The 24154-nt window shown below is 43.9% G+C and overlaps 1 protein-coding gene, 1 non-coding gene and 1 pseudogene across 17 annotated transcripts in view; all 3 read right to left on the bottom strand.

Annotated features, from left to right (window-relative positions):
• The window catches only part of LOC123582616 (collagen alpha-2(I) chain-like), a 55616-nt gene that overhangs the window by 16255 nt on the left and 15207 nt on the right, over positions 1-24154 (bottom strand). For 8 of the 16 annotated variants that reach the window (XM_045448900.1, XM_045448904.1, XM_045448899.1 and 5 more), the window contains exons 12-13: positions 22932-23066; positions 22563-22655 (exon numbers count right to left, since the gene is read on the bottom strand). In XM_045448900.1, coding sequence (XP_045304856.1) covers positions 22563-22655; positions 22932-23066 — 228 coding nt within the window. Of the gene's footprint in view, positions 1-22119; positions 22656-22931; positions 23067-24154 lie in introns of those variants that run through there. The other 8 variants (XM_045448907.1, XM_045448910.1, XM_045448909.1 and 5 more) reach the window with 3 other exon arrangements.
• Positions 11940-12024, bottom strand: LOC123584628 (annotated as a pseudogene).
• Positions 22587-22680, bottom strand: LOC123584625. Its single transcript, XR_006705580.1, has one exon. It is a non-coding gene; the product is annotated as a small nucleolar RNA SNORD116 (small nucleolar RNA).

Below are 24154 nucleotides of genomic sequence, written 5' to 3'. Positions count from 1 at the left end.
TCACCAACAGTGCAAAAGTTTTCCCTTTTCTCTGACTCCTCGCTATCATCTGCTATTTCCTAAGTTTGTTTTAGCCATTCTGACAGGTGTGAGGTGCTATCTCATTTTGGTTTTGATTTGTATTTCCTTGATTGATGAGTGATGTTGAGCACCTTTCCACGTGTCTGTTAGCCATCTGGATGTCTTCTTTGGATAAGTGTCTATTCATGTCTTCTGCCCATTTCTTCACTGGATTATTTGGGGGTTTGGAGGCTGATGAGTGTGATAAGCTCTTTACAGATTTTGGATACTAACCATTTATCTGATAGGTCATTTGCAAATATCTTCTCCAATTCCATCACTTGGCTTTTAGTTTTGTTGACTGCTTTGTAGTGCAGAAGCTTTTATCTTTATGAGGTCCCATTGTTGATTTTTGGTTTTGTTTTCCTTGCCTCTGAAGATATGGCTAGTAAGATGTTGCTGTGGCTGAGGTCAAAGAGGTTTCTGCCATTTTTCTCCTCTAGGATTTTGATGGTTTCCTATCTTACATTTAGGTCTTTCATCCATTTTGAGCTTATTTTTGTGTATGTGTAAGAAAGTGGTCCAGTTTCTTCTGCATGTATCTGCCCAGTTTTCCCAGCACCATTTGTTGAAGAGACTTTTTTCCACTGGATATTCTTTCCTGCTTTGTTGAAGTTGGCCATACATTTGTGAGTCCATTTGTAGGTTCTCTATTCTGTTCCTTTGGTATATGTCTGTTTTTGTTCCAGTACCACACTGTCCTGATGATTACAGCTTATGGTTTGCCTCCATATTGTGATGCCTCCAGCTTTGGTTTTCTTTTTCAACATTACTTTGGCTCTTTGGGGTCCTTTCTGGTTCCATACAAATTTTAGAATTGTTTGTTCCAGCTGTGAAGAATGCTGATGTTATTTTAACAGGGATTGCATTAAATGTGTAGATTGCTTTGGGTAGTATAGATATTTTAACAATATTTGTTCTTCCCATTCCTGAGCAAAGAATGTGTTTCCATTTCTTTGTGTCTTCTTCAATCCTTTCATAAGCTTTCTACAGTTTTCAGCATATATATCCTTTACCTCTTTGTTTGGTTTATTCCTAGATATTTTATGGCTTTTGGTGCAATTGTAAATGGGATCAATTCCTTGATTGCTCTTTATGTGGCTTCATTATTGGTGTGTAGAAATGCAGTGGATTTCTGTATATGTATTTATATCCTGTGACTTCATTGAATTTGTGTATCAGTTCTAGCAGTTTTTTGGAGTCTTTTGGGTCTTCCACATAGAATGTCATGTCAACTACGAAGAGTGAAAGTTTGACTTCTTCTTTGCCAATTTGGAAGCCTTTTATTTCTTTTTGTTGTCTGATTGATGAGACTAGGACTTCCAGTACTATCATGAACCACAGTGGTGAGAGTGGACATCCCTATTCTGTTCTTGACCTTAGGGGAAAAGCTCTCAGTTTTTTCCCTTTGAGGATGATATTAGCTGTGGATCTATAATCCACATTTAAATACATATAAAATTGGCTGGGGAAATATTAGCAAATGAAATCTACCTTGAATACCAAGAACTGGAAATTAATTATTTCACGATTTTAAAATGTTTTATGTAGCATCTATCTGAATGCTTTACTCTAATGTCTAGAAAATTGCCTCCTGGCTGATAGCAAAAAACAACTATTCCACTTCCTGTGACTGCAACATCAATCAAATTAAAACACTCTAAAACATTCACAGGAATAAAACCAACTTCAAAATTACCAATTGTTTATTTTATTTAAGAGATAAATGCCAAATAAGAGTCATAAGTTCTTCAAATAAGCTATCAAATTGACATCAATAGACTGCTTCTTATTAAGCATATTGTAGCATCTAAGTAAATAGCATGAATGTCCTACATAGGCACAACCATTTTCCACTCAGATAATTACTCATGTGCTTGTTTTACATGGTCTGTTTAGTATGAGTATATGGATGCTACCTGTGAAACAAATAGAATTTTATCATTTTACCCAACAATTAGATATTTATAGACAACTATAATTAACTGCAATTAACTTTGCTTAATATGTAGTCAGGTTAGCTTTCAAGTACCCTGTTGGTACTACTACCTGACCAACTGAATTCTTTACACAGTTTTAGCCTTGCATGGTCCCTATTCTGGAGCTCAGCTCATAGAAGTGACTTGTTATTCATTTTCTTCAGATTTATATAAGATCCACTTTTTTTTGAAGTCTTTATTGATATGGGCATATTTATAAAATAGATCTTTAGAATGGATATGTGACAGACACTCAAGAACTCAGGATTCTATCACCCTGAGAAATGCTTACCCAGCCCCATGGCTGACCAGAGTAGCCAGTATTACTGGAGTGTTACTGAAGTATTATGATTCCCTAAGAGAAATGTCAGCACTTTCAGGACAAAATGATTACTGATGTTAGAATTCCCACTGGCCCTTGAGGACGGGAGGCATAATTATTCCCAACAGTTTCTCTCATGTCATACATCAAGGAGAAGTATTAAACTCATATATATGAAACCTAGTTTTTGGCCCACACCTACCTTTGGTTAAAAAGTATAAATGTGGAAAGATGAATGGCATATATGACCATTTGTCAAAGTTGCATTAGGCAGGGGTACTCACTATGTACCTTTCTGTAAAAATACACTAATTTATTATTACTATAGGATATTTCTGGTTATTCAAAATAGAAGAAAAATCTGAAAAATAAAGGAGACTGAAACTTCACATATTCCCACAATTATTAATGCTAATAATAGTTTGTATTAACCAACTATACACTAATTGAATTAAATTTGGATTACTTAAAAAAAATAATAAGACAACAAAGATACATAAATTTGCTACAAGTTTGGTGTTAAAATTAGGAGTATATTGTTTTTTCCCTTCCCAGATAAGGGATCACTTCAAAATCAGCACTTCATTGGTGCAGTGATGAGATTCCATGGAATTCTGATACTACACTCTATCTACAAAGTATATAGGAAGTTAGAGAAGTTGCAAAACAAAATTTTCCTAATGGAATATTTAGTTATAAAAAACTATAAGAATTCTTCATGGATATTCATTGGGCCATCTGATGACAATTGTTATGCTCACAATTTTGATCTCAACAGTACAGAAATAATTTTTTCTAAGATATTTGCCTAAAAATTTCCCCAGTAAATTCACTGAGAAATGATTTATTATAACTATTGTGTTTCTCTACACACATTAGAAACCCATTTATGATAAATGAAAGAGGCTAATGTAATTCATGTAAGCATACAAGAATTTAAAATATAACTGTCTCACATATAAAAATGTTTAATCTACCATGTAGTTGAAGCCATCACTCAAAAGTATATGAAATTTCTTGCTTAGATCATAGAAAAAACAAAGAAAACAATATGTAATCAACTGTTCCAATCCTAATAGGTGGGTTGACAAGGAAATTAAAATATACTGTGAGGATTCAACATAGAGTGCCTACTCTTGAAACACACATTGTTTTACTTAATAGAAAATGATAAGTAAAATTTCATAATATCTTTGGATTTTGACAATCTAAGCTCACTAAAGACACCCATCATCACTCAGAAGTTTCCAGCAGCTCAAACATGTGAATAACTCAAGTGTAGTCACAAACATTTCTCATGGGACTCATTATTTATGTGGTGGTTCCCCAGGGTCTACTTATGACACATGTGTAAACACTGGCAGTCAAGTACACAAAGAGTAGTTATATCATCCCACAGTTGGTTATATACATCTTTTTACAACTCATTTCCTCTAGAATATGCCAGCATGTTTGTTTTACAATACCATAGCATTTTTTAAAATAACATTTGCTGACCAAACTGAATTCCTTTACACATTTTTACTCAGCATTATTCATGGACTAGACCTCAGCTCATAAAATTAATTTTTTCAACGTTTATTTATTTTTGGGACAGAGAGAGACAGAGCATGAATGGGGGAGGGGCAGAGAGAGAGGGAGACACAGAATTGGAAACAGGCTCCAGGCTCTGAGCCATCAGCCCAGAGCCCGATGTGGGGCTCGAACTCACGGACTGCGAGATCGTGACCTGGCTGAAGTCGGACGCTTAACTGACTGCGCCACCCAGGCGCCCCAAAATTAATTTTTGTTACTCACTTTGTTCATATTCCAACAAAATCCATTTGTGGAGTCATCATTTATCCAGGCACACTTATAAAAGGTACCATTATAATGAGATACATGGCATACACTAAGAATTCAGGATTCTGTTATACTAAGAGACATTGATCAACACTAAATTAATCATGGAGGCCAGAATCACTGGTGACCACATTTCTGAGTAGAATAACCAGAGGCTGATTGTCACTGAAGTGTTACAATACCCTGAGAGGTATTCCAGTATCTTCAGGACAAAATGCTTACCAATGTGAGAATTCCCACTGGCCCTTGAGGATGTTTTGGCCTAACTATGCCTGAAGTGCTTCTTCATGTCATATTTTATATGAAACCCATCTCTGTCCACCTTGAACTATATAGTAATAAAGTGTATATATATACATATATACGCATATATATATGTATATATATGAGAATAATGACTATTTTTCAACGAAGCAAAAGATGGTAAGATTCACTGTTTACCTAAATTTAAATTTAACTTTATTAATTAACTTGCTTGGATAGTTTTAAATACTATATTAAGAAGAAAAGAGAAAAAAAATTCTGGAAATAAAAAAAGACAGCATGAATGGCTCACCAGATTATTAATGCTTCACAGTATAAATAGAATGAGAACATAAAATAAACATATACCAATAAAAGATTAAAACAAGGATTTAGTTGTCTAACAAGTATTTAAAATTAGTGATGATAAACATGTTCATATTATAACTAAAAAATATGTGGAACAAAATAAAATTAAGCCAATGTCACATAAGTAATAAGAATCTTAAAAAAGAGAGAGAGAAACTTTATAAATGAAAATGATATAAAAATCTCATAGGATAGTCTCATTATTAGTCTTGACATAAGAGGAATATATTAAGTGAACTTAGTATGAATCAATAGATTTTATTCAATCTTGAAAAAAAAAGAAAATAATCTAAAAACACTTGGGGTACCTGGGTGGTTCAGTTGGTTAAGTATCCGACTTCGGCTCAGGTCATGATCTCACAGTTTGTGGGTTCAAGCCCCATGTCAGGCTGTGTCCTGTCAGCTCAGAGCCTGGAGCCTGCTTCATATTCTGTGTCTCCCTCTCTCTCTCTGCCTGTCACCCACTCATTCTCTCTCTCATTCTCTCTCTCTCTCTCTGTTTCTCTCTGTCTCAAAAGTAAATAAACGTTTTAAAAAATTTTTTTTAAAACTTATAAAATCACAGTGCAGAAGATGGTGGTGTAGTAGGGGGACCCAAATCTAGTCTCATCACTTGAACAGAGCTAGATCAACATCAAATCATATTGGACACCTAAAAAATTGATTTGAGGATTAAGAGAACATTCTGCACAATTTTAGGGAGACAATGTGGCAGGTGTATGGTGCAGAGAAGGGAATTGGGGAAGAGAAAAAGTGTGGTGCTGTAGAAGGGTAGGAGCCATTTTTGCAGAGAGGAGAAGGAAACAGAGTGAGAGAGAGCAATGCATTGAGTTTTCACAAGAAAAGCACTCCCTCAAAACCATTGATGGGGGAATAGTGAAAAACTGACTATTACAAGCTTTTATAAACAGTGGAACTCAATTTCTGAGTTCTTCAAAGTCTGCACCATTTGCTGGAGTGTATCCAGGCTGGTTGTGGTTTTCCTGGGGAGAAAAAAGGGGATGCCCAGGAGTGGATATCAGACAGTGTGGTGTGGGGATCCCTTTGGTTGAACTGGGGGAGAAACTTACCCTTCTTGGAGAGCATTTGAAAGAGGGTATAATGCCTCTCCAAGGACAAAAGACTTGGCTGGTGCCTTTAAGTGACCATTCAACCACAGGGTACACAGGTGTGTGCAGAGGGCAGATAAAGTGGCTGCAGCTTTTTACTGTGTTTCACCATAAGCTCCAGGTACCTGTGTGGCCATGCAACGGATTTTCTGAGACAGAACAGTGCCAAGCACAGTGCTGTAGGGATCTCCTCTGGAGGGTAGAGTGGGTCCATGTCTTTCTGGGTCCCATGCCTTGCTGGGTCCCAGATTGGGGTGTTGAACCCTACCACTGCAAGCAAGGAGGATATCTGCAGAGGACTGACCAGTCGGGAAGAGCAGCTAAAACACATCAGCAGAGCCCACACAGCATGCACCATAAACACTTCCTGAACTGACAGGCACTGGACAGTGTATAAGCCATTTTTAATATAGCAGTGCTCTCAGGTGCAGGAAACATAACAAGCATTAAAAACATGCAGACACAGAAATTTATAAAAAAATGACAAGACAGAGAAATTCTCCCCCAAAAGAAAGGTCAAGAAAAAAACATCCAGGGACTTGCTCAAAACAGATGTAAGTGATAAATCTGAATAATAATTTATTTATTTTATTTATTAAACAATTAATGTTTATTTTTGAGAGAGAAAGAGAAAGACAGAGTGTGAGTGTGAGAGGGACAGAGAGAGGAAGACATAGAATTCAAAGCAGGCCCAGGCTCTGAGCTGTCAGCATAGAGCCTGACATGGGGCTTGAACCCATGAGCCACAAGATCATGACATGAGCTGAAGTTGGACACTTAACCGACTGAGCCACCAAGGTGCCCCAAATCTGAACAATAATTTAGAACAACAGTCATAAGACTGCTAGCTTGGCTTGAAAAAAACATAGAGGGCACCAGAGAGTCACTTGTTACAGATATCAAAGACCTAACAACTAGTCAGGAAGAAATAAAAATTGCTAAAACTGAGATGCAAAACAAACTGAATAAAGCGACGATGAGGATTGAAGAAGCAAAAGACAGAATAGGTGATATGGAAGATACAATTATGGAAAATAATGAAGCGGAAAAAAGAGGGAATGGAAATTATTAGGTCACAAGGGGAGAATTAGAGAATTAGGTGATTCCATGAAATGAAATGATATCCATATCATAGGAGTCCCACAAGAAGAAGAGTGGGAAAAAGGGGCAGAAGTTTTATTTGAACAAATTATTGCTGAGAAGTTCCCTAATCTGAGGAAAGATACAGGCATTCAAGTCCAAGAGTCACAGAGAATTCCCATCAAAATTAACAGAAACAGGTCAACACTATGATATATCATAGAGAAACTTGCAAAATACAAAGATAAAGAGAATTCTGAAAGCAGCTAGGGACAAAAAGTTCCTTAATCTATAAAGGTAAATACCTAAGGTTACCAGCAGACCTATCTACTGAAACTTCGCAGGTCAGAAGGGAGTGGCAGGAATATTCAATGTACTGAATAGAAAAATTATGCAGCCAAGTATTTTTTACCTAGCAAGGCTGTCATTCAGAATAGGAGCGGTAAAGACTTTCCCAGACAAATGAAAACTAAAGGAATTTGTGATCACTGAAGCAGCCCTGCAAGAAATTTTAAGGAAGATTCTCAGTGGAGAAAAAAAAAAAGACAAAGGCAGCAGAGACAATAAAGAACAAGAGAAAAGCACCAGAAACACCAACTTTATGGGCAACACAATGGCACCAGCTTCATCCTTCAATAACCATTCTGAATGTAGATGGACTAAATGCTCTAGTCAAAAGACATAAAGTTTCAGAATGGATAAAAAACCAAGGTCCATCTATATTGTACCTGAAAGAGACTCATTTTAGACCTGAAGACATCTGCAGATTGAAAGTAAGGGGATGGAGAACCATCTATCATACTAATGGATGTCAAAAGAAATCATAGTAGCCATACTTATATCAGACAAACTAGACTTTAAAACAAAGACTGTAAAAAAGACAGTCTCTTTAACAAATGGTGCTGGGAGAACTGGACAGCAACATGCAGGAGGTTGAAACTAGACCACTTTCTCATACCATTCACAAAAATAAACTCAAAATGGATAAAGGACCTGAATGTGAGACAGGAAACCATCCAAACCCTAGAGGAGAAAGCAGGAAAAGACCTCTCTGACCTCAGCCGTAGCAATCTCTTACTTGACACATCCCCAAAGGCAAGGGAATTAAAAGCAAAAATGAATTACTGGGACCTTATGAAGATAAAAAGCTTCTGCACAGCAAAGGAAACAACCAACAAAACTAAAAGGCAACCAACGGAATGGGAAAAGATACTTGCAAATGACATATCGGACAAAGGGCTAGTATCCAAAATCTTTAAAGAGCTCACCAAACTCCACACCTGAAAAACAAATAACCCAGTGAAGAAATGGGCAGAAAACATGAATAGACATTTCTCTAAAGAAGACATCCGGATGGCCAACAGGCACATGAAAAGATGTTCAACGTCGCTCCTCATCAGGGAAATACAAATCAAAACCACACTCAGATACCACCTCACGCCAGTCAGAGTGGCCAAAATGAACAAATCAGGAGACTATAGATGCTGGAGAGGATGTGGAGAAACGGGAACCCTCTTGCACTGTTGGTGGGAATGCAAATTGGTGCAGCCGCTCTGGAAAGCAGTGTGGAGGTTCCTCAGAAAATTAAAAATAGACCTACCCTATGACCCAGCAATAGCACTGCTAGGAATTTATCCAAGGGATACAGGAGTACTGATGCATAGGGGCACTTGTACCCCAATGTTTATAGCAGCACTCTCAACAATAGGCAAATTATGGAAAGAGCCTAAATGTCCATCAACTGATGAATGGATAAAGAAATTGTGGTTTATATACACAATGTAATACTACTTGGCAATGAGAAAGAATGAAATATGGCCTTTTGTAGCAACGTGGATGGAACTGGAGAGTGTGATGCTAAGTGAAATAAGCCATACAGAGAAAGACAGATACCATATGGTTTCACTTTTATGTGGATCCTGAGAAACTTAACAGAAACCCATGGGGGAGGGGAAGGAAAAAAAAAAAGAGGTTAGAGTGGGAAAGAGCCAAAGCATAAGAGACTGTTAAAAACTGAGAACAAACTGAGGGTTGATGGGAGGGTGGGAGGGAGGGGAGGGTGGGTGATGGGTATTGAGGAGGGCACCTTTTGGGATGAGCACTGGGTGTTGTATGGAAACCAATTTGACAATAAATTCCATATATTGAAAAAAATAAAATAAAAAAAAATAAAACAAAGACTGTAACAAGAGATGAACAAGGGCATTATACCATAATTAAGGGGTCTATCCATCAATATCTCACAGTTGTAAATATTTATGCCCCAACTTGAAATACCCAGATATATAAATTGATTAATAATAAACATAAAAAACCCATTTATAATAATAATACCATAATAGTACAATACATTAATATCTCACTTATAGCAATGAACAGATCATCTAAGTAGAAAATAAAGAAGGAAACAATGGCTTTGAATGACATACTGGACAATATGGTCTTAACAGATACATTCAGAAATTTCATCCTAAAGCAGAATACACATTCTTCTTTTTTTAAAAAAAAATTAACGTTTATTTATTATTGAGAGACAGAGAGACAGAGCATGAGTATGGGAGGGGCAGAGAGAGGGGAAAACACAGAAACTGAAGCAGGCTCTAGGTTCTGACCTGTCAGAACAGAGCCTGATACAGGGATTGAATTCACAAACTGTGAGACCATGACCTGAGCCAAAGTCAGATACCCAACTGACTGAGCCACCCAGGCATCCCTTGAATACATATTCTTCTGGAGTACACATGGAACATTCTCAAGAATAGATCACATACTGGGTCACAAATCAGCTCTCAACAGGTACGAAAAGATCAAGATCACATCATACATATTTTCAGATCACAACAGTATGAAAGTTGAAATCATTCACATGAAAAAATTTGGTAAGCCCTCAAATATATGGAGGTTAAAGAGCATCATACTAAAAATGAATGGGTTAACTAGGAAATTAAAGAATAAATTAAAAAATACATGGAAAGCAAATGAAAATGAAAACACGACAGTCCAAACCCTTTGTGATGTATCAAAGTCAGTCTTAAGAAGAAAGTACATTGCAATCAGGCCTATCTCAAGAAGCAAGAAAGATCCCAAATATACAACTTAACATTATGCCTAAAACATTATGCCTAAAACATTATGTGAGGAAAGGAGCAGCAAATAAAGTCCAAAGCCAGCAGAAGGAAATAATAAAGATTAGATCAGAAATAAATGATACAGAAAGAAAAAACAGTAGAATCGATCAATGAAAGTAAAAGCTGGTTTTTTGAAAGAATAAAATTTATAAGCCCTTAGCCAGAATTATCATAAAGAAAACAGAGAGGACCCAAATAGATAAAATCACGAAGGAAAGAGAGATCACAACCAACACACAGAAATACAGTTATAAGAGAATACCATGAAAAAATTATATGCCAGTCAACTGGACAATCTGGAAGAAAGGGAAAAATTCCTAGACACTCACACACTACCAAAACTCGAACAGGAAGAAATATATAATTTGAACAGTCCCATAACCAGCAAATAAATGGAATCAGTTATCAAAAATCTCCCAACAAACAGAAGTCCAGGGCCAGATGGCTTCCCAGAGGAATTCTACCAACCATTTAAAGAAGAGTTAATATGTACTCTTCTCAAACTGTTCCAAAAAAAAAATGGGGGGGAAAGCTTCCAAACTCATTCTATTAAGTCGACATTAACTCGATTCCAAAACCAGAAAGCGACTCCACATAAAAGGAGAATTATGGGCTAATATCCCTGATGAACATGGATACAAAAATTCTCAACAAGATACTAGCAAAAAAAAATTCAACAGTACATTAAAAGAATTATTCACCATGATCAAGTGGAATTATTCACCATGATCAAATAGGATTAGGTCTCTCATGCCCCTATTCCATGAGCCATTCTCATGGCAATGGTTTCCCTGCTTTCCATGAGGTGGTGCCCACTGCCTTCCAGCAGAAAATCCCTTCCCTTAGGGAAGTGGATTGGGATGGCTACACAAACGAAACCCAACTCTCCCCAAAACACCTTCAGCCCCACACCAATGGGAGGCAGGTGGTAGGGAGGGAAAGGACATTTGTTCACAGAATCAACCTGCCTGTTGGATCACAGCCAGGCACCATGAAAGCAACCACCTGCTGGTGTCATCTACACCCACAATGAAACAATTCACACCCCAAGATAATAAGCATCCTGCGTGATCGTCATTGAACCTACATCAGGGATCCTTATCTATTATGGGCCTCCCATCAGGGAAAATCTGGGACAGTAGAAGAATCACCCACCCATCCTTCCCTGAGGAGCCATACAGAAACCTTCCTGAGAAGTGTCTAGCCATATCCATCTCTGCCTCAGACTGATAACATCACCCCTGGCCATAGCCTCATGATGTCACTCCCATGTCCCTGTAACCATGATCATGGCCACCTCCTATAGGACCCTCTCTCCCAAAAGGTTCAGTCAGCTTAGTTGGTGTCAACCTCCCAAGACCCAAAGCTCCCTGAGTCTGCCCAACTGACACAAGAAGCTACCTGTCCTAATCTCAGGGAGAAGCTGTGAAGGGGGAATTGTCTGGGATTGGCCTCATACCCTTCTCTTATCTATATAAACCTTCCGAGCCCTTAAAAGGACAAGGAAATAAAGCGGTGGGGATAGGCCCTCAATGGCTTAAAGGCAGCCCAAAAGCGGGCTAGTGGGTAAGCTGAACTGTCATATGTACTCTCACCAGCTCCTCTAAGGGGTGCCAAATGTGTGCACTCTGATGGCCCTGGTTCCCCCAGATAATCCCTTACAGATGGGAGCAGGGTCTCGCCCTGCCAGTGAGCCTTTCCTGCCTAAAGGGGGCCACTTGCATACATTATACACACTCGCAGCTGCCACCAAAGCTAATGAACGGCATGTGTCCCTCCTGTGTGTTCACTGTCAGACTCACTTGCTAGACATCAGTTTCAATGAGGGTGATGGTAAGGATTCCTCACTTATTTCGTTCAAATGTCCAAAGAATGCATATCATCATCAATCCAAGCACATTTAAGGGCATTGAACATTTAACATTGCTGGACTCCACCCAAGGACAGCTGAGGAGTTCAAACATGTTGGCCCTTGGGGGAACCCCAGGGCCAAGCCCCCGGGGAACAAGAGGAGTCAGGCCTAGGAATGGGTAGGCAGCTTGGTGTGCCCTGGAAAGAAAACCAGTAGGATTTGGCAGAGAAGCACTGCTTAACACCACGATGACTGTGCCCACATGACCACACAAAACATGCCGTGTGCCTACTGGGGAGTCATGGCTGGCTGGCATCACATTTTACACAGTATAGGCCTAGCTGACTATCCCTGATATCTGCATCCTGCTTATTCCACCTGGGAAGTGATAAGAAGAGACAACACAAGCTTCAGAAAGTCACACAGGTCCATAGGCATCCAGGGGAGTGACACCCACTGGGACCACTCTCTCTATCTCTCCCTATGATTCGTGGGCTCCTTCCATGCATGTGGGGCATGTGTCCAAACATGGATGTATCCAGGCATGGGTTTGGGCTGATGCACCAATCCCGGGCAAAAGTGCTGTGCATAGAATCTATTCCTATCCTCACACACCACATATCGGCTCCCGAACCCAATACCCAAGGCCCAATGTGGACCATGTCTACCTTGTCCTCCCATGGGATGTTCCCCAGACCAGAGCCCCTCTACCCAAAAGCAACTCCCCTCCAAGGAAGTACCTAGCAACTTGCATAACCAAACAGGAAACATTTAAATAGCTTCGGGACATAAAACCAGTCAGCTCTTTCCCCCAATCTGAAATTTCTCATGCCACCATTTTAAGAGCCTTTCTCATGGCACTGAACTCCCTAATTTCCACTTCCCCACTGCCTTCCAGTGGAAAATCCCTACTTTAAGGGAACTGGACAGGGACTGGCAACACAAACTAAACAATTGTCTCATCAAAACACTTTCAAGGGATTCCAGGAAGATGGCGGCGTAGGAGGACGCTGGGCTCACCGCGCGTCCTGCTGATCAATTAGATTCCACCTACACCTGCCTAAATAACCCAGAAAACCGCCAGAGGATTAGCAGAACGGAGTCGCCGGAGCCAAGCGCAGACGAGAGGCCCACGGAAGAGGGTAGGAAGGGCGGCGAGGCGGTGCACGCTCCACGGACTGGCGGGAGGGAGCCGGGGCGGAGGGGCGGCTCGCCGGCCAAGCAGAGCCCCGGAGTCGGGCTTGCAAAAGCGGAGGGGCCTGACGGACTGTGTTCCAACAGCAAGCGCGACTTAGCGTCTGGGAGGTCATAAGTTAACAGCTCTGCTAGAAAAGCGGGAAGGCTGGAGGACAAAGGGAGGGAGAGCTGCTGAGCCCCCGGACGACAGAGCTCAGTTTGGTGGGGAACAAAGGCGCTCGCCAGCGCCATCTCCCCCGCCAATCCCCCAGCCAAAATCCCAAAGAGAACCAGTTCCTGCCAGGGAACTTCCTCGCTCCGCGCAAACACCCAACTCTGTGCTTCTGCGGAGCCAAACCTCCGGCAGCGGATCTGACTCCCTCCCGCTGCCACAGGGCCCCTCCTGAAGTGGATCACCTAAGGAGAAGCGACCTAAGCCTGCCCCTCCTGCCCCTGTGCACCTTGCCTACCCACCCCAGCTAATACGCCAGATCCCCAGCATCACAAGCCTGGCAGTGTGCAAGTAGCCCAAACGGGCCACGCCACCCCACAGTGAATCCCGCCCCTAGGAGAGGGGAAGAGAAGGCACACACCAGTCGGACTGTGGCCCCAGCGGTGGGCCGGGGGCAGACATCAGGTCGGAGTGCGGCCCCGCCCACCAACTCCAGTTATACACCACAGCACAGGGGAAGTGCCCTGCAGGTCCTCACCACGCCAGGGACTATCCAAAATGACCAAGCGGAAGAATTCCCCTCAGAAGAATCTCCAGGAAATAACAACAGCTAATGAGCTGATCAAAAAGGATTTAAATAATATAACAGAAAGTGAATTTAGAATAATAGTCATAAAATTAATCGCCGGGCTTGAAAACAGTATACAGGACAGCAGAGAATCCCTTGCTACAGAGATCAAGGGACTAAGGAACAGTCATGAGGAGCTGAAAAACGCTTTAAATGAAATGCAAAACAAAATGGAGACCACCACAGCTCGGATTGAAGAGGCAGAGGAGAGAATAGGTGAACTAGAAGATAAAGTTATGGAAAAAGAGGAAGCTGAGAGAAAGAGAGATAAAAAAATCCAGGAGTATGAGGGGAAAATTAGAGAACTAAGTGATACACTAAAAAGAAATAATATACGCATAATTGGTATCCCAGAGGAGGAAGAGAGAGGGAAAGGTGCTGAAGGGGTACTTGAAGAAATAATAGCTGAGAACTTCCCTGAACTGGGGAAGGAAAAAGCCATTGAAATCCAAGAGGCACAGAGAACTCCCTTCAGACGGAACCTGAATCGATCTTCTGCACGACATATCATAGTGAAACTGGCAAAATACAAGGATAAAGAGAAAATTCTGAAAGCAGCAAGGGGTAAACGTGCCCTCACATATAAAGGGAGACCTATAAGACTCGTGACTGATCTCTCTTTTGAAACTTGGCAGGCCAGAAAGAATTGGCACGAGATTTTCAGTGTGCTAGACAGAAAAAATATGCAGCCGAGAATCCTTTATCCAGCAAGTCTGTCATTTAGAATAGAAGGAGAGATAAAGGTCTTCCCAAACAAACAAAAACTGAAGGAATTTGTCACCACTAAACCAGCCCTACAAGAGATCCTAAGGGGGACCCTGTGAGACAAAATACCAGAGACATCACTACAAGCATAAAACATACAGACATCACAATGACTCTAAACCCGTATCTTTCTATAATAACACTGAATGTAAATGGATTAAATGCGCCAACCAAAAGACATAGGGTATCAGAATGGATAAAAAAACAAGACCCATCTATTTGCTGTCTACAAGAGACTCATTTTAGACCTGAGGACACCTTTAGATTGAGAGTAAGGGGATGGAGAACTATTTATCATGCTACTGGAAGCCAAAAGAAAGCTGGAGTAGCCATACTTATATCAGACAAACTAGACTTTAAATTAAAGGCTGTAACAAGAGATGAAGAAGGACATTATATAATAGTTACAGGGTCTATCCATCAGGAAGAGCTAACAATTATAAATGTCTATGCGCCGAATATGGGAGCCCCCAAATATATAAAACAACTACTCATAAACATAAGCAACCTTATTGATAAGAATGTGGTAATTGCAGGGGACTTTAACACCCCACTTACAGAAATGGATAGATCATCTAGACACACGGTCAGTAAAGAAACAAGGGCCCTGAATGAGACATTGGATCAGATGGACTTGACAGATATATTTAGAACTCTGCATCCCAAAGCAACAGAATATACTTTCTTCTCGAGTGCACACGGAACATTCTCCAAGATAGATCATATACTGGGTCACAAAACAGCCCTCCATAAGTTTACCAGAATTGAAATTATACCATGCATACTTTCAGACCACAATGCTATGAAGCTTGAAATCAACCACAGAAAAAAGTCTGGAAAACCTCCAAAAGCATGGAGGTTAAAGAGCACCCTACTAACGAATGAGTGGGTCAACCAGGCAATTAGAGAAGAAATAAAAAAATATATGGAAACAAACGAAAATGAAAATACAACAATCCAAACGCTTTGGGACGCAGCGAAGGCAGTCCTGAGAGGAAAATACATTGCAATCCAGGCCTATCTCAAGAAACAAGAAAAATCCCAAATACAAAATCTAACAGCACACCTAAAGGAAATGGAAGCAGAACAGCAAAGGCAGCCTAAACCCAGCAGAAGAAGAGAAATAATAAAGATCAGAGCAGAAATAAACAATATAGAGTCTAAAAAAACTGTAGAGCAGATCAACGAAACCAAGAGTTGGTTTTTTGAAAAAATAAACAAAATTGACAAACCTCTAGCCAGGCTTCTCAAAAAGAAAAGGGAGATGACCCAAATAGATAAAATCATGAATGAAAATGGAATTATTACAACCAATCCCTCAGAGATACAAACAATTATCAGGGAATACTATGAAAAATTATATGCCAACAAATTGGACAACCTGGAAGAAATGGACAAATTCCTGAACACCCACACTCTTCCAAAACTCAACCAGGAGGAAATAGAAAGCTTGAACAGACCCATAACCAGCGAAGAAATTGAATCGGTTATCAAAAATCTCCCAACAAATAAGAGTCCAGGACCAGATGGCTTCCCAGGGGAGTTCTACCAGACGTTTAAAGCAGAGATAATACCTATCCTTCTCAAGCTATTCCAAGAAATAGAAAGGGAAGGAAAACTTCCAGACTCATTCTATGAAGCCAGTATTACTTTGATTCCTAAACCAGATAGAGACCCAGTAAAAAAAGAGAACTACCGGCCAATATCCCTGATGAATACGGATGCAAAAATTCTCAATAAGATACTAGCAAATCGAATTCAACGGCATATAAAAAGAATTATTCACCATGATCAAGTGGGATTCATTCCTGGGATGCAGGGCTGGTTCAACATTCGCAAATCAATCAACGTGATACATCACATTAACAAAAAAAAAGAGAAGAACCATATGATCCTGTCAATCGATGCAGAAAAGGCCTTTGACAAAATCCAGCACCCTTTCTTAATAAAAACCCTTGAGAAAGTCGGGATAGAAGGAACATACTTAAAGATCATAAAAGCCATTTATGAAAAGCCCACAGCTAACATCATCCTCAACGGGGAAAAACTGAGAGCTTTTTCCCTGAGATCAGGAACACGACAGGGATGCCCACTCTCACCGCTGTTGTTTAACATAGTGCTGGAAGTTCTAGCATCAGCAATCAGACAACAAAAGGAAATCAAAGGCATCAAAATTGGCAAAGATGAAGTCAAGCTTTCGCTCTTTGCAGATGACATGATATTATACATGGAAAATCCGATAGACTCCACCAAAAGTCTGCTAGAATTGATACATGAATTCAGCAAAGTTGCAGGATACAAAATCAATGTACAGAAATCAGTTGCATTCTTATACACTAACAATGAAGCAACAGAAAGACAAATAAAGAAACTGATCCCATTCACAATTGCACCAAGAAGCATAAAATACCTAGGAATAAATCTAACCAAAGATGTAAAGGATCTGTATGCTGAAAACTATAGAAAGCTTACGAAGGAAATTGAAGAAGATTTAAAGAAATGGAAAGACATTCCCTGCTCATGGATTGGAAAAATAAATATTGTCAAAATGTCAATACTACCCAAAGCTATCTACACATTCAATGCAATCCCAATCAAAATTGCACCAGCATTCTTCTCGAAACTAGAACAAGCAATCCTAAAATTCATATGGAACCACAAAAGGCCCCGAATAGCCAAAGGAATTTTGAAGAAGAAGACCAAAGCAGGAGGCATCACAATCCCAGACTTTAGCCTCTACTACAAAGCTGTCATCATCAAGACAGCATGGTATTGGCACAAAAACAGACACATAGACCAATGGAATAGAATAGAAACCCCAGAACTAGACCCACAAACGTATGGTCAACTCATCTTTGACAAAGCAGGAAAGAACATCCAATGGAAAAAAGACAGCCTCTTTAACAAATGGTGCTGGGAGAACTGGACAGCAACATGCAGAAGGTTGAAACTAGACCACTTTCTCACACCATTCACAAAAATAAACTCAAAATGGATAAAAGACCTGAATGTGAGACAGGAAACCATCAAAACCTTAGAGGAGAAAGCAGGAAAAGACCTCTCTGACCTCAGCCGTAGCAATCTCTTACTTGACACATCCCCAAAGGCAAGGGAATTAAAAGCAAAAGTGAATTACTGGGACCTTATGAAGATAAAAAGCTTCTGCACAGCAAAGGAAACAACCAACAAAACTAAAAGGCAACCAACGGAATGGGAAAAGATATTTGCAAATGACATATCGGACAAAGGGCTAGTATCCAGAATCTATAAAGAGCTCACCAAACTCCACACCCGAAAAACAAATAACCCAGTGAAGAAATGGGCAGAAAACATGAATAGACACTTTTCTAAAGAAGACATCCGGATGGCCAACAGGCACATGAAAAGATGTTCAGCGTCGCTCCTTATCAGGGAAATACAAATCAAAACCACACTCAGGTATCACCTCACGCCAGTCAGAGTGGCCAAAATGAACAAATCAGGAGACTATAGATGCTGGCGAGGATGTGGAGAAACGGGAACCCTCTTGCACTGTTGGTGGGAATGCAAATTGGTGCAGCCGCTCTGGAAAACAGTGTGGAGGTTCCTCAGAAAATTAAAAATAGACCTACCTTATGACCCAGCAATAGCACTGCTGGGAATTTATCCAAGGGATACAGGAGTACTGATGCATAGGGGCACTTGTACCCCAATGTTCATAGCAGCACTCTCAACAATAGCCAAATTATGGAAAGAGCCTAAATGTCCATCAACTGATGAATGGATAAAGAAATTGTGGTTTATATACACAATGGAATACTATGTGGCAATGAGAAAAAATGAAATATGGCCTTTTGTAGCAACGTGGATGGAACTGGAGAGTGTGATGCTAAGTGAAATAAGCCATACAGAGAAAGACAGATACCATATGGTTTCACTCTTATGTGGACCCTGAGAAACGTAACAGGAACCCGTGGGGGAGGGGGAGGAAAAAAGGAAAAAAAAAAAAAAGAGGTTAGAGTGGGAGAGAGCCAAAGCATAAGAGACTGTTAAAAACTGAGAACAAACTGAGGGTTGATGGGGGGTGGGAGGGAGGAGAGGGTGGGTGATGGGTATTGAGGAGGGCACCTTTTGGGATGAGCACTGGGTGTTTTATGGAAACCAATTTGGACAATAAATTTCATATATTATAAAAAATAAAAAAAATAAAAAATAAAAAAAAAAAAAAAAAAAAAAAAAAAAAACACTTTCAAGTCCATGTCAATGGTAGGCATGTGGGGGGAGAGGGGAAGAGTGGAGGAAAAGACATATGTCCATAGAATCAACACACTACTCAAACCACAACTGGGAACCATGAAGATGATCACGTCCTGGTGCGTATACCCACTGTGAAACACTGTACACCCCAAGATAACAGGCAGCCTGCATTATTTTCACTGAACACACACTAGAGATCCATGTCTATTACAGGCATCCAGCCATGGAATGCCTGGGACAGAGGCAATTCACACAACATTCCTAATAGAGGAGCAATATAGGTATATCTTACCCAGATGTGTCTAGCAGTCTCCATATATGCCAAAGTCTAATTGAATCACCACCAACAATAGCCCTGTAATATAAATCCCATATCCCTGTAACCATCAAGATGGCTAACTCCTTCAGGAACCTCTTTCAGAAAATGTGCAGGCTTCCAAAATACTCTCTGTGAGAAAAACAAAACAAAACAAAACACTACACTTGCCTAACCAAAAGCCAGGGTAAAACTCGACTGAACCCAGGGCTCATTCCACACAGGGAACTGACATGGCCATAGGAAGCAGGTTTGGGAGCCCCAACCTGGAAGGAAACATGCAAAACCTTAGCTTCTTGGTCCACAGGAGGCTGCTCATGCCTACACCACAGGTCCCGCTAGCACTCTCCTCAAAATTGACTCCTACATTGGGGGCAGGATCCTTCAGCTAAGACAGCCACCAACACTTTGGCCTTTGCAGGGATCCAGCCTGTGGCATGTGATGTGGGCTCTGTCCTGCCAATAAGTAACATCAGCATGGCCCACATAGAGCTCAAGGGCTGCAGCCCCACAGGCGAGGCACAATGATAGGAGAACACATCTCCTTCACAAGGAAATGCGGACCTTCTCCAAGTTCCTGGTACAGCTGGGGCACTGAACCTCTCAGGAGATCACTCAGGTGCCCGTCCTGCTGGTAGGCTCCCAGGAGAGATGTCTCCACCCCACCCAACAAGATGTGACACACCTGTGTCTGAGTCCAATGGACTGTCCCAGAGTAACACTTGCACCTCGCCAGATCCCTGCGTGAGGAGAAAAGATCTCCAAAGTAAAGTTTGACTGAGACACCTGGAGCAAAACCAGCCAGATATACGTTTTCAGCTAGCCCCAGTTTCAGGCATGAAGAACACCACCACTGACCACCATTCCATGGGAACACAGATGCCAGGAGCACACACAAGTCAGGGACCTCTGCTCCATACATATGCAACCAGAAGACCTGAGAATGCACCTGAGAAGGGTGGAGAAATCACATTCACGTGTGAGAAACATACCCAGGTGCTCAGCTTGCCACACCGGGAAGAACGAATTTGTCACTACACCTTGCGTCTGCCTGTCCTGTCCCTCTGTCCCTTTGGGCTGCCTTCAGATGGGCAAGATGCCACGTATACAGGGCACTATGTGAGCAGGTGCATGTGCCTGTCTGTGAGTTTGGGTGTGTGTGTGTTTGTGTGTGTGAGTATACGGGTTGTGTCTGAGTCTGTTCAGTGGTGTGGTTGAGAGAGGGTGTTTTGCTCATCTAGGGAGGTCTCCATGCATGCAAGAGCTTACTCGGTGTGCAAATCCATAACTTGATGTCCTGCCACAAAACAGCACAAGACATGTTTCCTTGTAAGTCAGAGTTCACCTTTGATCTCTAGGGATCGCTGAAACTGGCCAGTGATTCCCTGTCTTAAAGCACTGTTGCCAAGCATAGCGCACCAGTATCTACACCCCTCCTCTCCTGCCGCTAGTAACCATGACAACGTGGACTGTGGAGGCCAGCAAGCCATCACACTGGAAGCACACTTGAATGAACCTCAGCAGTCAGTGGAAAACCGAAACATCCCAAAGTAAGGCTGGCAAACCTCCAGTGCGGGCAACTAGGCAGAAGCCTAGGCATAGCCATGTGAGTCGGCCAAAGGATTATAGGCCAGGTGCCCATACTTATCCATTTTGACAAAACACCCTCTGCAGCAACGAAGCACATGCCTTCCCCACCAAATGTCAGTATACAACCCCAATGAAACCAGGGTGCAATCCCAGCCAGAGAACCGGCATGGCTAAGGCCAGTGGACTTCAGGGCCTAGAGCTGTGAAGAAATGAGCAATCTATTGGTTGCCTGGTCCACAGCAGCCTGATCAAGCCTACATGGATAGTCTCTTCAGCACTTCCAAAAAACAGACCCACACATTCGGGGCACAATTCTTCAGTGAGGAAAACCACCAATGCATTGGTCTTTGAAAGGACCCAGGCTATGGCATAAGACGTGCGCCCTCTGCCTACGACCAGGAACAGTGGAATGGCCCTCACAAAGCTCAAGTGCTGCAGCCCCGCAGGTGAGAGGTACACTGCACTTGTTGGAAGATAACATGTCTTCTTCACAGGAGGGGGGACCTCTCTGAAGATTCCCATTCATCAGGGGCATTGCGCCTAGCATCACAGAACATAAGCCCCCAGTGTGCTGGTAGGTTCCGGCAGAAAAGTGCCCACTCCACCTAAAAGTATGGGAGACACCTGTGCCCAAGTTCAACAGAAACTCCCAGAGTAACACTGTCACGTCAGCAGCATTATAACAAAGGAGACATTGTCACAAAGCAGGACTGACCAGAGATAGGTCTTCATCCAATGCCACACTTACACTCATGACGAACACCACCAATGAACGCAGATCTTTAGGGCACAAAGGGAAAGGAGAGCACACAGCAGAAGGACTACAGTACAAAAATCATGCACACTGAAGCTGGGACATTGAGCCACAGTTTGCCATCCAAATCAAAAGCCAGATATCAATCAGGAAACCAGGAAGGAACTGGGAACAAAATGTGACACTAGGGAAGAGAAAGCAGATAGAATGACCAAGAATGTGGGACCCTGCTTTCCCTACCATTAGTATCCGGGCAAAGGGCAGAACAAAGACATAACGGGAATCAGAGGCATTAAGAAGTGTAGTAATAGACACATTGTGGAGAAAATTGAAAGAGATTCCCAAGAAGTTACCAACAACAAGAGGGTCGAAAGACATGTCCAACAACCGAGACGTGAGCTGCTCCACATACGACAGGGAGAGAAAGGACTCGTCCAGGGATGGCCGCTGGTTCAGACTGGGGTTGACAGGCAACCCACGGCCTGCGAGGCTTGCCACGCTCGGCCCCTCAACACACACCGCCGCGCGCTAAGGCCCGCACAGCCGTCCGGGCCCTCGCAGGCCCCAGCCCTCGACTCCCAAGGGCCGGTGCCACAAGACACGCCGTTGAAGCCCTAGGCCTTGGGGGACCAGCTGCCCCACTCGACCCCAGTCGCCAGCCACCGCCCGCAGGCCCTGCCAGCCAGGTCCCTGCCCGCGGCTCCCAGGGCCCGTGCCACAGACACGCCTTTGAAGTCCTAGGCCTTGGGCACCAGCTGCCCCACTCGACCTCAGATGCCGCTCATTGCCCTCAGGCCCTGCGAGCCGTGGGAAGCCTGCTAAGGCGGGGAAACGGCTCCCTGACCCGGAGACACCCCGCGAGCCTCTCCCAGGCGCAGGCCGTGGGTGCTGGTGCTTGAAGCAGTGTGGCCAATGGGAAGCCTGCTGTCCCTGACGCTTACCTTCCCTGGGGCGGACAACGTGCTGGACCTCAGTTTCGATGAGAACGACGGGAGGGAGTTCTCACTCATTTTGTTCAGCTTTTCCAAGGAATGCTGTTGAGGGAGTCATCATCGATCCGAGCACATTCAGGGCCGCCTGGCCGGCTGACCCAGGCGGGCCGGGTGGCTCAGCGGGGCAAGCCGAGGGACTCAGGGTCCTCCCGGTGCCCGGGCCGTGCAGAGCCACGCCACTGAGCCAGAGGAACGGACAGGCCCCTCTGGCAGCAAAGCCCCACACGCCCAGCGGGCCACCTGCACTAGCGGCCTCTCGGGCAGCCCCGGGAAAGCCTAAAGCCAAGGGGCACTAGCGGACACCCAGGGAAGGCTTACCGTCCGGACGCTCCCGTCAGCAAGGTGCCCGTTCCGGGCCACACTTCTTCCGGCCGTACCGCAAACCACAGGCACTCGGGGGCCAGGGAGGCCTTCTTCTCTCGGCCGACCGCGAGCCTGGCGTGGCCACTGCACCTGAGAAAGGGGGAGCAATCGCCCGCGGGCGTGACCAAGCTACCCAGGGGCTCCGCTCGCCACGCCGGGCAGAACGAATCCGTGACTACGCCTTGCGTCTGTCTGCCTGTCCTGTCCCTCGGCCCCTTGGGGCCGCCTGCGGACGGGCAACAAGCCACGGGCGCAGGGCACTGTGGGAGCAGGAGCGCGTGCCTCTTCGTGCGCACGGAGGGTCGTGTGTGCTGGGAGGCTGGGCTAGGGGGTGTAGGGGGCTGCTGAGCCGGGCGGCCTGGGTGGTCCCTGCAAGGGCAAGGGCACGCGTGCCTGGTGCGCAGGTCCTGGCCCCGGCGTCGCGCCAAGCGACGGCACAGGCCCGGTGGCCTTGCACCCCACGGAGCCGCGCTGGACGCCTCTGGGCCACTGACGTTGGCCAGGCTTTCCCGCTCCCAAACCCTCTCTGGCCACGCGGTGCCCACCGACCTCCACACGCATCCGTTCCCGCCGCTGCCCACCCGTTCCACGTGCACCCTGGAAGCCAGCGCTGGATGTTCCGGAACCTCAGGGGTCCCAGGAAAACCCAAAAACTGCCCACAGGGAGTCTGGCCGCCCTGGCCCGCAGGCTACGGGGCAGAGGACGAGGCAGAGCCCTCCCAGGCGGCCACGGGACAAACGGTGCCCCCACCTCTCCACTCTGCCAGAAGGGCCGGGGCGGCTAGGCTGCACGGGCCCGGCCCCCAACTAACGCCGGCGCCAAGGCCCCGGCCCGCGAGGGAACGAGCATTCCCTGGGCTGCCCGCTCCGTGGGAGTGTGTTCCCACCTGCATGGAAATCCCCTCCCGCGAACTCTGCCAAACGGACCCCGCCGCCGACGGCCGGAAGCTGCAGGGAGGGCAGCCGCAGACGGGCTTTGACCTCTGCAAGGTTGCGGCCCGCGGCAGGCGACGCACGTGGCCCCCGCCCACGGCCCAGGAACGCCAGCGTGGCCCTCACAGGGGACGCAAGGGCTGCAGCCCCACAGGCCAGGGCCACAGCGAGAGGAGATCACGTCGCCCTCGCAAGGGGAGACGGACCTCTGCCAAGCGGCCCGCGGGGCCGAGGCACCGCGCCTG

This window comes from Leopardus geoffroyi, chromosome B3 (genome assembly GCF_018350155.1).
Source record: "Leopardus geoffroyi isolate Oge1 chromosome B3, O.geoffroyi_Oge1_pat1.0, whole genome shotgun sequence".
Lineage (NCBI taxonomy): Eukaryota > Metazoa > Chordata > Mammalia > Carnivora > Felidae > Leopardus > Leopardus geoffroyi.
The sequence above is the reverse complement of the archived record's forward strand: the minus strand, read 5'-3'. Positions and strand labels throughout refer to the sequence as shown.